Genomic DNA, 15909 nt, shown 5'->3' with positions numbered 1-15909 from the left:
TCCTGACTCTCACAAAACCACGTCATGATTCTTGCCAGCTATGAGACTATCTGGAATCAATGTGTATGCATTATCTTACCTCTTTTTGTTTTGTTTCTATAGTATACTAGAAGAACAATGACCTAGAGATCAGAGTCATAGCTCCTCTACTACTTGGCTGTGTCATCCTGTTGAATTTATTTGCTGGCTTTGACTTCTTTTTCGATATTGATAAAAATATTTAATATATAGGACTATTGTGAAGTCCAAATAAGACAATGTATGGAAAATTCCTTATAAATGTAAAACACTACACAAATTTTGGGCATTCTAATCCTGTATTTCTATGTTTAATTCTCTGGAAAAAACATGATCCTAGTTTCTCTGATTTTAGTGTCAACTACTTTAGTAAATATGTGAAAATATTCCAAAGGTTAAAAAGATGCCAAGATGGTATAGTTGTAGCTTCAGAATTGAGGGACTATAGTAGCTTTTACTTTGCTTCTTAATACTATTCTGCACTTTTCAAAATTTCATGGAATAAACATGTGTAACTTTGAAAATAAAGGAAAAAATAGGGTGAAATATGAATTTTATGTATATAAAATTTTTTAATAATATATGTAATGTTTATAGTCATAATCTCTCAATGATGGTATAGTGTTTTTTATATTCTTGACTTGTATGTGTACTTTTAAATTTTTTTATATTGATCATAAACATATTTCTTTAAAAAACATACTTTTTTGAAACCACAAGGAGACACCACAACCAGAATAGGCAAAAATGAAAGACAGGAAATACCAGGACTTTGTGAATACGTGGAACAAGAGGAACTCTCATACACCACTGGTGAGAGGATAAATTGGTTCACCTATATTGAAATACTATTAGGCAATATCTTCTAAAACTGAATAGATGCATATGCTAAGACTCAGCAATCCCACTGCTAGGTATACAACAGAAATGCAGACATGGATACATTCACCAAAACACATGTATAAAAATATCCATAAAATCACTATACATAATAGCTAAAAACTGGACACAAGGCAAATGACTATTAAAAGTAGCATGAATAATCCTCAAGATTGAGGAATGACCAAAATAAGGATGGAATTCAATTACGGACTAAAGTAGACTCATTATAATTCTAGTAATGGAAAAAATTATATCACTGATATAAACGCAGTGGTCGTCAGAGGTTCTGTGGGGAGGAAGAGGGAAGAATAGGTGTAACAGGGAAGCACTGTTGAGACATTGGAATTGTCCCGCATGACATTGCAATGACAGATACAGGCCAGCATACATTCTGTCAAAACCTATAGAATTGTGCAGGGCAAAGTGTAAACTATAATGGAAACTATAGTCCATGGTTAGTAGCAATGCTTCAATGTGTCCATCAACTGTAACAAATGAGCCACACTAATGAAATATATGGGAATCCCCTCTATTTTCAATGTAACATTTATATAATCTAAAGCTTCTTTAAAAAGTAAAATAAAAAGATTTGGAAAAATAATAAAAAGTTGCATGAGTGAATTTTGATAAAGTTACACAGCGGAATTCTATCCAGAAATGAGACTGAAAGATCTACACCACGCAAAGATATGGATAAGCAAAATACTGAATGAAAGAAACTAGACGACACAAGTGAACATACTGTTCAATTATATTTATATAAAGAAAAAGAACAGCCAAAGTTAATTCTTATGCTCTTAGAAAAAAAGACAGTAGGTACCCTTGTACCTATTTGTAATTGCAAGAGAGACAAAGGGGGCTTCTGGTGTTCTGGAATGCTCTGTTCCTGGATCTGGGTGCTGTTTACCCACGTGCTAAAACAGATGAATTTTTAATTTCGATGACAACTTTTTAAAATATATAGACTTAAATTTTTCTTTAAAATATAAATTCTGAGCAGTAAGTCAGAGAAAAATAAATAAATAGTTCTCACTTCCCCTCATCTTCATGATTCTCATTCTACCACTACTACCATCACCAAGGGAATCAGTGTTAATAGTTACATGTATGCGTTCATACACTCAGGAAGCAAATAGTTTATTAATAATTCCTTGGAGTTCTTCAAGTTTGTTCTTGAGGTTGAAGTCAGGAAAGGTATGCATGCTGTTTCATTTGCCCATCTTTGTTTCTGCTGGAAAAATAATACAGCCAAATATCTAATGTAGGTGATTCAGAAAGGAAATGTTCAAATCAGCTATAACCACATTGCTCTGCTCCACTTTGTTACTAGATATAAAACAGAATCAGAGGATAGAGGGACTGGGAGGGAACCAGTGATGACAGTGTATTATTTGCAGGTACACATGCACACAAGTGTGCTTTTTAGAGAAACAGCATACAAACCAGCAACGAAGATTACGTTTATCTCTTCAAAGCACTCTACAGCAGTACACATGCACACAAGTGTGCTTTTTAGAAAGACAGCATACAAACCAGCAACGAAGATTACGTTTATCTCTTCAAAGCACTCTACAGAATTTATACATTTACCTCCTGATCTTATAAACTACGTGCAAACTTTTTTATGTGATTTTTCTTGACCTTCCTCTCCAACCTTATGCCCACTACCCCACACCTCCAGCAACACTGTACTATTAGCAATTCCCCACATACAATGTGTGGTTTCATTTGCTCTTTCTTCTGCCTGAAATGCCATTCCCTACCCCTCCTACTCCTTGCCTAAGAGGTATAAATGTTTCTCCTCTAAAATCCTTTCCTTTCTTCCTACTAATGCACTGAAGTGATTTGTCTGTACATATCTGTCATACAGCCTAGGGTCTTCAAGAACAAAGATTCTGCCTGATTCATTTCTGAACACTCAGCACAGAACTTATCAAGGTCTTCATAGGCACACGTTTAAAGAAATTAAATACTTGCTGGCATTTTAAAAAGTTGAAACCAGGGTCCTAGTTGTGAAGATGATACTCACCATCAGTAATGGCTTCTCCCTTCAGACTCTTGATTCCTTTGGGCACTGCATTTCCATCAAGGTAGAATTCAATTATGCCATCATCCAGGATAATTAGAAAGTGAAGCCAAATATTTTCTTCTAAATATTTCATGACTGTTGTCCTGGCAATATGTGTAACATTGGAACCCAAGGTTTTGTAATGAAGGGAGAGTGTCACATGGGATTCATTGGTTTGAATTTTTACCCCGTAGTAGATGCTTCCATTGCCATCATCCTTTGCTATAACAAATCCATTCGTATTGACATTAGGCATTACCCAAGCTGAAAATGTAAAGCTGGCAATCGTGTTGTTTCTGGAAGTATGGTATTTGGGACTAATAGTCCCAAACGCACCCTCTAAACCACTGAAGTACAAAGCATCTGTTCCACTATGGTGACGCCTCATGTGTGGTTGTAAATGCACAGCGCTGGGGAAAATTCCAAGCAGTAAAAAATCTATCATTGGAGGCAGCCCAGCAGTGAACTCACTGGACAGTATTTCCCAGCCAACTCGTACATCACCAAAGACACCTTGTTGCCTCAAAATAGTGAAGTTGGTAATATAAGACATATCATCTTCTGAGAGGACATCTTCTGCCACTTCTCTCTCTAAACAGTCTGGATCCAAGAAGAAAAGTCCAAAGGGATCATCATTGAACGGAATCATAACTGTCACCTGGAGATTGCTTTCTCTTAGTTGGCCACCAGGACCTGGGGACCCACCTGTGATTTTCAAATGAATATTTTAAAAATAATTATTATAAAGAGTGTGGAACCATAATTTTAATTACTTTCTAGCATGAGGCAAAGAAAAAGGAACTTGTTTACAAGAGAAACTTCTAGTTAAACAATTTAACTCACTGATCACACCACAATAATGTCATTTGATTTTCACCACATTTTCAGAGGCATGTTTAAAAAATAACACTGGTTCAGTATAATTTCATTAATAGTCAATCAAGCCTGAAAAGTGGGTATGAACTAAAAAGGTTTAATTCTTGTGCTTAAAACCAAAAGTGATGAGAAAACTGATTGCTTAAATTATGGCACAAAGGCCAAGCTTTAAGTTACGGTGAAGTTGTACTTCCTATCTTCAACTAATGTTTAACTGGAAATAGGATAGTTGGTGGGGGGAAAGTCTATTAACAAGTTTGAGGATGGTTGGGAAAGCCTCCATGAAAATGAACCAAACTAAGACCATAAGTTTTAACATTTAAAAGTAACATTTCTCTCAAGGATATTTTGGTATTTAAAATAGGATAATCAAGATACACTTAATTCTTCATCGATTGCATTTTGCATACAGCTCTAACGACTTAAGTATAAAATATAAAATTTTGGTGGTAAAATAAAAAAGAAGGAAAAACACAGCACCTGAAATGTTTACAAGCTTTAGAATATAAAATTCATTGAATTCAGGAATTTTATCTGGAAAAGCATGGAGAATTATAGGTTTGGTTCCTTCTCCGTCCATGAAGTTAACAGTCCCTGAAGTTTCATAGAACTCTTGTCCAGGTTGCAAAGCAGAATCATTCTGAAACAGCTGCCAAGCCACAGAAACATTGCCAAAGTGTCCCCGGTGCCTCAAAATCCTACATAATAAATTAAATTATTTTTATGAAAAATTTATAAGTGGTGATTCTAACTCCAGATAGCTTTCAGAAAATAAAAAAAAAATTTTTAATTAAAAAATAAAAATAAATAAATAAAAAATGATAGCTTTCTATGCTGTCTAAAAAATACACTTTTCCCTTCACCATCCCTGATATAAACAAACCAGCCAGTCCTACAAAGCAATCATGAAGTATCTAATGGAAAAGGAATAACAATAATAATAATAAAGAGAAGCACTCTTAAAAATCATTGTCTTAACAATCCAAGCTGAAAGAAAATTTCTAAGTCCGAACAAAGCATAGTTAGATGCAAATTAAAAGCTCTTCAAAAACAAAATGCAGGATGAAAGTAGTCACATAACATTTGAGAGAAGAGTTCCTCAAGATCTCGGATAATTCAAGGCTCTCAGTGCTGTCAAAAAAAGGAAGTTTGAGGTGAGGAGGAAGCAGAGAATAATTTCTGCTTACCTACATTTTTTTCATAAGCAGCAACAGCATATACAAAATTTACAATTCATTCAGATAGGCAGCTTTGAAATTATTCCATTCTTGACCTATTTTTTAATTTTTAAAGATTCAAAATATGTCAATTTTTGCATAATTAAAGGTTTTATTTTATCTTATCCAATTCTAAATTTGCCTTATCTTAATATGCTTACCAAAATGCATTAGTCTTTCCTTCTTCAACTGCTTTGTCTATTGGCTCCAGAGAAAAAATACCATTTGTGTCATCATTTGCTTCAATTATGACTGTAGCTATTCCATTTTGATATACTACTGTATCACCTAAATTTAAAAAGGAAAAAAAAACAGCAAAGGTGGCTAATTTACTGTTATGTTTACATTCTTAAAATAAGAAACAGTTTATAATTAAGTTCAAATTTTCAGCAAATATTTGCCAATGATGGTCATACAATGAATGCAAAATATTTCTTGAATATATAGTATATATATGTATATTATACAGACACACACATATTAAACCTCTTTATAGAGAGAGAGATGCCTAAATAAATTTAATATGAAATAGTTTCTATTCTTAACTTTTGAGAAAGATTTTACTTACAAAGAAACTATTTCATTGAAAAACATACATGATACTTTTCTTCACAATAGGAAGATGGCTTCAATAGCTTAATTAGAAATCCAAAATAGCATTTTCTAATATTCAGATTTTTAAGTAATCTTATTTTTATAAAAATAGTGAAAGGAATACTCTTGTACATAGTGATTGAAATCATTGGCTCAAGCTTTTCTCTTTAGTTTTTTTTAAGGTTTATTTATTTATTTATTCCTCCCCCCCCCCCCCCACTACGTTCCTTCCTCCTGCCCTGCTGTTTTTGCTGTCTGTGTTGTCTTCTCTTCTCATCTTCTCTCCTCTAGGCTTCTCTCCTCTAGGATTCACCAAGATTCTATCCTGGAGACCTCTAATGGGGAGGGAGGTTCCCTGTCAACTGTGCCATCTCAATTCCTGGTTTCTGCTGCACTTCACCTTCACTCTCCCCTTGTCTCTTCTGATGCATCATCATCTTGCTGTGTGACTCACTTTTGCGGGACACTGGCTCACCACACAGACACTCGTGTGGGCATGCTTTCTCTTCTTCTTCACCAGGAGGTCCCAGGGATCGAACCCACATGGCCGGCAGGGAGCTCTATCACAAAGCCCCATCCACTTTCCAAGCTTTTCTCTTTAGATCGCCACCTTGAGGCAGCAGAATTTGATCTGGTCACACACAGAACTCTCTAGAAATTCTCTAGGGTGTTGAACTTGATTCCACTCAACTCCAACAATTTCTAAAGCCTGTCTGCATCACTCGTACCTACACATTACATCCCTGCTCATCTGAACTTCCCTAGGGTTTAAAGCACTTTGCCTTTGCTCCAGATGTTCCCCATGTGAACAAGTCCCTCCCATCCTTCCTCACCTGTCTAATCACACACACCTCCAGGACACAACCCTTACAGGGATTCCTCCCTGAATCCCCAGGTTAAGCTAAGTGTTTCTTCACTTTGTTCCCACAGCACTTTGTACTTTGTGAACCAATCATAACAATGCTTACATTATACACATGCACACACATGCACCCACACACCGTTTTACTGTAGGCTCTATGGACAAAGGCTTCTTATTCAGATCCATGCCCTAGCAGTGTAGGTGCTCATTAATTGGTATGTAGGAGTTATTTAAGAATATTGGCTAAACTGATGCAAATACAACTTTCAAAATAAGATAAGGATAACACCTAAAATTAAAATTATTGAAAAAGGAATTACATATAGCAAATAGTCACATTAAAAGTTATTTATATAAATATATAACTTTATTCCTCCTCACTTGATAATCAGCCAAAGGAAAAGAAAAAAGACATTAAAAATTGCCACTAAATTATTACGCAGAAAATGCTGACAATATAAAATAATAAAAAGACCTAAAATATTCTATCATAAAATCTAACAAAAATAAAACTTGTAAAATCTGATTTTGGCAGGGTTCTGTTATCATACACATTTGTGATGCAACAAGTCACAGGTGGTGCTAAAAATCATTCTGTTTCTCCACAGGGTAAACTTAAAATATTTCACAAGAACTCTAAAGATGCCCACATCCTATAATTCAATCTCAGAGAAAATACTCTGAATAACAAATAAGGAGCTTAAACACCCACTGCCAACACTAGAACACGTCTGAGATACTTCCCCTCCTTGCATCAGAGCCCCTTTAGACCCTCGTTGTTTGGAGATTGTAAAGGAGGATGGAAAAAGAGGACAGAAAGAACCAAGAAAAGATGAATAAAAGCACAAATTGTAGAATATCTGTCATCCAACACTTTATGGCTAAAGTTATTTGGTCTTCAGATGTCACCATTTCTAGAAAAACGAAAGCAAATGCAAGGGCAGTATGTAGGTCACAGCCCAGTCAGCCAGTCACACGTTGCTCTCTCTTTCCCTCTAACCCCACTTTCTCTATCACTGTCTAAAATGAAACTATTTCCCCAATTATACGTTTTATAAAAAAATTAAAAAGTAAAAAAAACTAAACCTCTCCTTGCAGGGTCCTATTCCATCCTCTTTACAAAAGGTTCAGATTTGTTTTTTCCACAAGTTTGTTCTTGGGTGGACAAAAGGCTCCAAGACAAAACATCATATTAGCTATAAGTGGCAACAGATGTTTTACCACAGACTAGATGTTTAAACAGGAATAGGATCAAGGATCACCCCGGCCACAGGCACAGGCAAAACAGCATACTTTCTGTCGGATTTCTTAATTCTACTTAATTCCCAGCACAACCTTCATTTCAGCCCCTCAAATTTCTTCTTTTCTTTTTCTTTCAGCATGAAAGCTTCAGGAGCTTCTTGCCACCTTCACAGCCAGAAGTGGTGCCTGTCGCCCCTTCCCCATCCCCTGCCACCAGAAGTGGTTCAGGATGTTTTGCTCCAACATTTTAAACCAGGTGACATTTTGTTACTGAGCCTAGTTTAACCCTAATGATATTTTGGCTCAAATGGTGTTTGTGACTAAAAATACTTCACCAGAATTACACCAAGTTAATAATTTTCATCAAGAACTTATTTTTAGAATGAACTTTAAGACTGCCATTTCGGTATCAATTTCCTGTGCTTCACAGTAAAAGGTTCTTTTACCCACTTTTATTTTACCAGAATTATTTTTATCTGCAGGAAATTCTTTCATTTACTTTATAGGACAATGATTTGATTTACCAAATATTTTTGGTCTACATAAGATTTGGCTAATTATGATTTTAGCCATTTTGACATTTCTTCCGTGGCCATTTTTCTACAAAATGGATTTTTCCCCCACCAGATGACAGCTTTTAGTTTTAACTTTTTGGGTTTTCTTAGTTAAGCTAAGACAAAGGGAGAAGGAAAGGAAGGCTAAAGGATAAAGGCAGAAAGAGGTAACGAGATAAAGGAAGAATGACAGAGACACAAGAAAAGCAAAAGTTATAATTAAGAGTTGCTTTTCTTTGCCTCCATCTCTTTCTAGATATTGCAATCCAGAAAGCATTAGGTAGGGCCTCACAATCGGGGACAGGGGGTGGTAGGGCCCCACAGGGGTCCAGGGCAAGGTGCTAGGCCTCAGGGTAAAGAGGGCATTTCTTGAAGTTTGATGCGGAGTGCTGGAGCGAGTGGGATGAGGAGGAATCCACACCCAGGAAGGTGGTTGGTCCAGAATAGGAAATTAGGACCCTCAGGGCAAGAAGGGCTGCCTCACTGGGGAGGGAGGGGGGTGGTCTATAGAAGCAGTGGGAACATGGTACACATAGGGGAAAATGATCAAATAAATAAATCTATTACAGATAATGGGAACAGGACTTCCCACTACTGGAGAAGGGAGGGACAGTTATCGAAAGGGAGAAAACTAAAACTGATCCCTTAAGCCCTTAGGTGACTAGGAAACACCTAGGGCAGCCAAAATCCCAAAACCAGCCTCTTTTAGCTACAAGTTTCCTCTTCTTTATATAATATCACACATTTTTATTTGTGCCATATTCTGAGAAAGTTTTAAAAACACTGCCATAGACAATACCAGGTACAACAAAGGTTCAACACACATATTCTTCACCCCCATCTCTTAAGAAAGCAATGAAACAAACAATTTTGCTCTTGAAAAGTCACAGATGACAGTTAAATACTACTTGGCACCACCACAGTACAGTAGTACTTACTGTCATACTAAAAAGCACCAAAACAGACCTGCCATAAAAATATAATTTATTTACCTGTTGAATTGAAGACGATTATATAAAAGAACTCATCTGTTTCCGGGATATCATCTTCATTAACAAACACAGATATGCTATGCTCTCTTCTTCCAACCTCAAACACAAGAGTCTCTCCTTTGTCAACAGGAATGAAGTCTCCCTCCTCTGCGGTTGCTTTCCCATCCACGGTTGCATACTGGACAGTGCAGGCAATATCAAGAGATCCATTTCTAAGGATGGTGAAGTTAGCAGTCCTGCCTTCCTGAACCCTTATTACACGAGGTTCTGACATGTCCATAAAGAAAAAGAAGGAATGTGTGAGTTTTTCTGATCCTGTCTACAAATTTTCCGTTCACTATACATTCATCCCTGCCCCCTCAAGAAATGTCCTATGCCGTGCATTCACTTAAAGTATCATCTCTGCTCCAACTCCAACTTGAGGCCTCCTCCAATTATTTCAACATTCAGCAGCCTTCCTCTTAATTCCCAGAGAATCCCTAGTCTTCACCACACAATTTGTCAATAAGTTACTTTCTACTTGAAACTCCGTGCCAACTGCTTCATACATCTCGTTTCCGTATTTAAGACAATACATTCCTTGAGAACAGGCCTAGAATCTTATTTTTGCCACAGCAGTTAGCATAAGACTGAGCCCTGGAACAGTTCATTAAATACATGTTCACGGAAGGTTAATAATATGTATCAGTAACAGTCAAAAGGTTTAAAAGATTCTTGCAACTACTGCAGCTTACCAAAAATAGTTTAAGAAATAACTATTAATTGATACCAATTAAATCTCATAAATAAAACAAAAAGATGCCTAAGGTGGCAAATGATAACTCTAAAAGACAGCTGTAAAGTGGCAAAAATGGGGAAACCTTAATTGACATGTCCATTTAGTATTACTTTTTATAGCATATGACCAGTCATTAAAGATGATGTCTAAGCCCTGAATAGGCTACATTACACACTGGAAAAGATCATGTAGAGGAGGGTTCTTTTCTGCACAAAGGAAAGAAAATACCTTGTAATTTGAAGAGGAGAATAAAGTCTAAGAAATAGTACTTATTTTGTTTTCTTTTTCCTTCAGAAGATCTTTAAAAATATTTGTAAATTTCAAACAGATCAAATAAGGATCATCTGAACAAATAATGAAATCCTATTTAAACAAGGATCAATTGCACTCTCTTAAATGTTAAGTTTAAAAAATTCATTGGAAAAAAATATAAGGTGGTAGGAAAGATGTAAACTCACTCAAATAAAATAGCAATACTACCTGCAAAATAAATGGGGTCATCATTTCTTCTAATCCTCAGAGTTGCAGTTGTTTTATTTCCTATTTTAGCTCCTCCAGTGACATTAAGTAGGGTAATAGTAAATTCTTCCATTTCCTCTGGAATCTTTTGGAAAATATGTTACACATGTTTTAAATCAGGTGGTTTGTATATATAATTACATTATATATTCCTAAATAAGTTTTTGTGTTTTCAAAGAGCTCTATTAATAGCACTAATATTCCTTTCCATTTCTGAGGTAGAACTACCCCGAAGAAATCAATTAGGATTCAAACCAAAAAAATAAGGATTTTAATGTATGTTCATCCATACAGCCACCGTATTTTGACTAACTATAAAATTTAATGAAAATAGTGATATTTTTCATTATACAAACTAAAAATAGAAATTCTAAATAGCTCGTATGACTTCTATAAGAAATTGGAAAACATGTTGTTTACAAGAAAAAAAAGGAACAGAAAAATAACTTTTTGATATTTATTCAGAACATAACTCATAAGAATAACAGAAGTTCAGCTAACACTTGAAGGCTTCTTAAAAGCCTCTTAAAAACTTTGTCACCCAAGTGGATCACAAAAACTTCCCCTGTACCTTAACAAAATGAGATTCCCCAGGACTCGGGGTCTAAAGGGATCTCTTTCACTTCCTGAGAGCTGGTCCCCTCCCCACCCTAAAATGGAGGAGTACTGGGACGTATCTCTCAAAAGGTGGGTATGAGGGAAAGCGGACAGGCCACCATCACTGTCCTAAGACCCACCATACTCAGCAAGGTTCACTCTCCATTGTCACTAAGTTCTCTATAAACTATACCTACCTTCTCTTCATTATTAATAAGAAGAAACACCATGCTAAATCCGGGACCCATCTGGCCCATTGTCCTCATTCTGAGAGTGAAAATAGTGTGACTTGGTAGATGGTGACCTTGTTTTCAAGGGCTTAATTTCTACCACAATTGAGAATCCCTGATGCATAAGCAGTATCACTAACTACTATCAGTTTTAAAAGTTAAAAAGGCCTTCAGGGGCGTAAATGTCAATTGAAAGGAAGCTAGAGAATAATCTAGGGAGGTATAGCATAGTGATTTCAGTGGTTGATGAAGATTGTGGTTAATAGTCAAAATATAAGAAGTTCTTTTGCAAAATGTTAAAAATATGGTGATACATGGGAAAATTACAACTAATGTAACTTATGGAAGATAGTTAACAGTTAAACTGTAATATTTTGTAGCAATGCAAAGAAGATATTATATCAATTCTAAGGGACATCAATAGAGGGTATAAAGGAGTATGGGATTTTTCCTTTTGGAGTAATGAAAACTTTCTAAAATTGACTGGTGTGATGACAGCACAACTCTGTGATGAAAATGAGAGCCACTGAGTGTACACATTGGACGGATGGTACAAAACATGGGACTGTATAGCACAGGGGATCCAGTGGTAGAAGATGGACTGTTAACAAATATAAGTGTATCTCTTATGAACTATAAGAAATACATTATACTAATACAGGGTGTTATTAATCAGGTAGGTTGAGGGAAAAGTACACCAAATGCAAGATATGGGCTATAGTTAGTAGTAATATTTGACAATGCTCTCTTATAGTTTGTAACAAATGTTTCACAACAATTCAAGTTGCTGGTGGTGGGGTAATGTGTGGAAGCCATGTGTGATAATATGTATGTTTGTTTTCTAAGATCACAAATTCTATTAGACACTTATTGCTTATGTATGTTTGTATGTTCATGTATGAATAACATATTTTGATAAATTTTTAAAAGCCTTCAGGGGAACTAAAAAATAATATTTCTTTTTGGTTTATAGTCAAATATTTCCATACCTAACTTCTTTATCACATATTCCGTGACAAAACATAGTACCAGATATTTAATTATTAAACAAATAATAATTATTGAACCACTAAAACAAGTAAAGCAGAGTGTTATGTATGCAATAGTTACCTCATCTGGAAGAGAGTAAATGGTGATATTTTTTGAAAATTCCTGATCTCCAAAGAAAATAGTCCCTTGGACAGGAAATACATCTTCTGTAAAATCTGGACTAACCACCCACAATACACTAACATCACCGAAGTTACCTTGATTTCTTATTACACCATAAACAGCTGTGAAATACAAACATATTTCATATATGTGAGTATATTTTAAACAATTTAAAAACAATAAAGAAATCACTCAAATAAGCAAAAGTAAAAAATAAGACCTCTTTTTAACAAAAGCCAATTATTTACTTAGCATAGCCTCTAAAGTACTCCAAAGTAAAATGTATCAGACTATTTCTCCCAAAGTAGGCAAAGAATTGATAATGAACGCAATCTTTTCTATCACAATTTGGGATTTTAAAAGTCATTCACCAAAGGGATCAGAATGGTGATTAATTAGATAGACTCTCAAAAAGCTCAATAAGGATATTTGACATATAAGAGCTAAAGGAAGCTGTACACTCATAAGTCTTATCCAGCCAGACTGCTCTAGGAAAAAAAACCACTTCTCATTTCTTGCTATTGCAATGGCTTCATAGCAGTAACTGTTAGTTTTAAAGTTTCTCCAATTTGTCTGGACTCATTCTTGGGTGTTTGAGTTCCACTGCACATAGTTAATTGAAATCAAAATATAGCCAGTCATCAATATCATCACAATAATACGCATGAAGTATAAACAGCAATCTTAAGTATGACTGACAGAAAAGATCAATTTCTGCCTACATACAATTTCTGAGACAGAATGGACAAGTGAAAATAATTAGGTGCTAAGTTATAAACTAAAAAATGGTATTTCCTCTTCCGTAAGCAGTTATAGATTGTTAGAAGTAGAATAAATTACCACTGTAAGTATCATCTCCTTTACTTTCATTTATTATCACAATTAAACCATCAGAAACAAATTCTATAATTCCATGAGGATCATCATTTTTCAAAATTGTTATGTTCACAACCGTAGCACTTCCCAATTTGCTTTCCCGTTCACCATGGCTGCCAAGAACCAACCAATAGTGTTCATCCAACTAAAATGAGAAATGTCAAGTTAGGAAAAACATAAAGCTGAAATTTTCAGAGCAAACAAAAAATATATATTCAATAATATTAATATACAGTGTTTTCAGAAACATACAACTCAATGGAAAGATCAAAGAGCTGATCTGATTCCTAAAATTTCTTTTAACATTCTTTGATCAATTAAGAGAAACACTAGAAATAAGTATATATTGTCCAAAAAGGGAAAAGATGATAATGTTCTAAAATAGGAAGAAGAACATACCTTATTGTGGATGAGCTAATCACTTAAATTAATAAGACTAAATAAAGTAAAATGAATTTAAAAATTACATATGCATAGGTTCATAAACATAATTGAACTTTACCTGGTTTCATTAATACAAAACTTAATTCTCCTTAAAAATAATTTTACAATAAAATTTCTTTAGCTCAAAACTGTATCATTAAAACGTCACTGAAAAGAGATTACTTATCATTAATAACTAACAAGTTAAAAGGAGATGAAAATGCATCACACATTGTAAGTTCCAGATTGCCTCATACTTCTTTATGTAGGATAAAAATACACCATTCGAATTTGAATAAGACTTACAATTTGTTTTTTAGTTTGTTTTTCCCCCAAACATAAGTACTGCTCAATTATTTCTTGTCTGCTTTCTTTTCTGTGTCCAATATTCAAAATCTTTATATTTATAACATGCTAGACACCACTACTTTCAATAAAAGCACAAAGATATAATAAAATCTCATACCTCTGGTATCCCATCCAGTCTCGTTAGCAAGGTGATTACAATCTCCCTTTCCCCCGGTTTAAATTCTAGTACCCCTGAGTTCCCATAGAACTCATTGCTATCTCTTGGCTCTACCCAGTAGTGTAGAAATTGTTTGATGAGAGCCCCCCTGGATCGGATGATGTGGAGCTCCACAGCTTCTCCTTCCTTAAAAGAAAACAAAAATCCACAAACATTCAAATCCTTCTCAGCATCATTCTTCTAATGCAGTGAGCACAAAGTATATTAAAGTTTCCTTCATACTTACTTTTATAACATAGGGTCCTCTTGAAGCAGGGGAAAATTCAAAAACTCCCCCAGGATCATCATTTTCCAAAATAATTAAGTCACAGCTAGTATATCCAGATTTTAGCACTTGATTTTCCACATTGACCCTGGAGGAGTTAGAGGGAAGAAAAGCCCCTGCTAGCTATAGTTTTATTTCTGAATTTTGCAGGCTTTTAAAGGCAATATTTACAGCACTCCCAGGTAAAGGAAAAGGAAGCTTATCAGAATTTAAAAGCTTCATTGCAATTAAGTGTATTAAAATCACCTAAAATCAAAATAATTTTACTCCTAACAATTATGGAAAAACTTCCTTCCTGAATTAATTCTAACTTTTTTATTTGACTGAAAACAGACATAGCATACACAACCAAAGGTTGTAAATGTACTATATTTTATCTTTATAAAGTATCAGAATTTACATATTTCTTTCCATAGAAAATTCTAGTTTTAAACATGTGGTCAGAAAATATATTTAAACAAACTTACATTTTAATTTTACATGCTCTTTAATTTCATTTTAAAAAATCATTGTATGAGATTTTACTAAAAGCTGGATAACTACAGTCTAAAGCAGGCCAAGCTGATTGAAAATAAACATTGCCAATGAAACTATGCTTAGATTTTAGAAATATTTTGTGACTTTTCAAATGCTTTCCATTTATCTTCATTTTAACCTCATGTATTTTTTTTAGAATAAAAGAAAACAGGACATATAAGAAAAAAACTAATGGAATAAAATGAATCTGACATGGATGGCATGGTATAACAATTCCTATAAATATTTCAAAAGAACATGTCAAAACAAGATTTTTTTAAAAATCTCTGCCTTTTATGCCTAGTGTGTAATTAGAATGATCAAAGGATTTGGATTGCAAGGCTCTGTGGGTTTAAAAGCCAGCAGGCTTTTTGAGAATTCTCAGTCTTGCAAGCTGCTCTAAACCTTTCCAAATGTACTCTCCACTGAACCAAAAAGTAGTCATGATCAACCCTCAAAAACACAATGTGAAACCACAATTGTACGTAGAAAAGATAGCTCTCTTCTTATGAAATAGAGAATCTATTAACATTCCTCCCTCACTTTTGGAAATCTGGCAATCAATACCTAGCTTGCTAATGGTCATAGGAGAGAATTGTCCAAATAATAGGGCGGTTACCTATTATATTGTTAATGCAGTCATATGATTTTCATAGCCAATTTGCTCATATTTCATGTACCTCAATATCTTCACTAATTGAAATTTCCTATGTCCACACAGC

At 34.8% G+C, this 15909-nt stretch overlaps 1 protein-coding gene across 1 annotated transcript in view; it reads right to left on the bottom strand.

Moving 5' to 3' along the window:
- ADGRV1 (adhesion G protein-coupled receptor V1) overlaps positions 1 to 15909 on the bottom strand; it is a 685020-nt gene that overhangs the window by 602440 nt on the left and 66671 nt on the right. The window contains exons 12-20 of the mRNA XM_058276109.1: positions 14633 to 14759; positions 14347 to 14532; positions 13422 to 13602; positions 12540 to 12703; positions 10564 to 10687; positions 9306 to 9572; positions 5223 to 5349; positions 4325 to 4542; positions 2930 to 3673 (exon numbers count right to left, since the gene is read on the bottom strand). Of these exons, the coding sequence (XP_058132092.1) occupies positions 2930 to 3673; positions 4325 to 4542; positions 5223 to 5349; positions 9306 to 9572; positions 10564 to 10687; positions 12540 to 12703; positions 13422 to 13602; positions 14347 to 14532; positions 14633 to 14759 (2138 nt within the window). The remainder of the gene's footprint in view (positions 1 to 2929; positions 3674 to 4324; positions 4543 to 5222; positions 5350 to 9305; positions 9573 to 10563; positions 10688 to 12539; positions 12704 to 13421; positions 13603 to 14346; positions 14533 to 14632; positions 14760 to 15909) is intronic.

The sequence above is a fragment of the Dasypus novemcinctus genome, chromosome 2, assembly GCF_030445035.2.
Source record: "Dasypus novemcinctus isolate mDasNov1 chromosome 2, mDasNov1.1.hap2, whole genome shotgun sequence".
Classification (NCBI taxonomy): Eukaryota; Metazoa; Chordata; class Mammalia; order Cingulata; family Dasypodidae; genus Dasypus; species Dasypus novemcinctus.
Note: the sequence above shows the minus strand (reverse complement) of the source record. Positions and strands in the feature narration are given on the sequence as shown.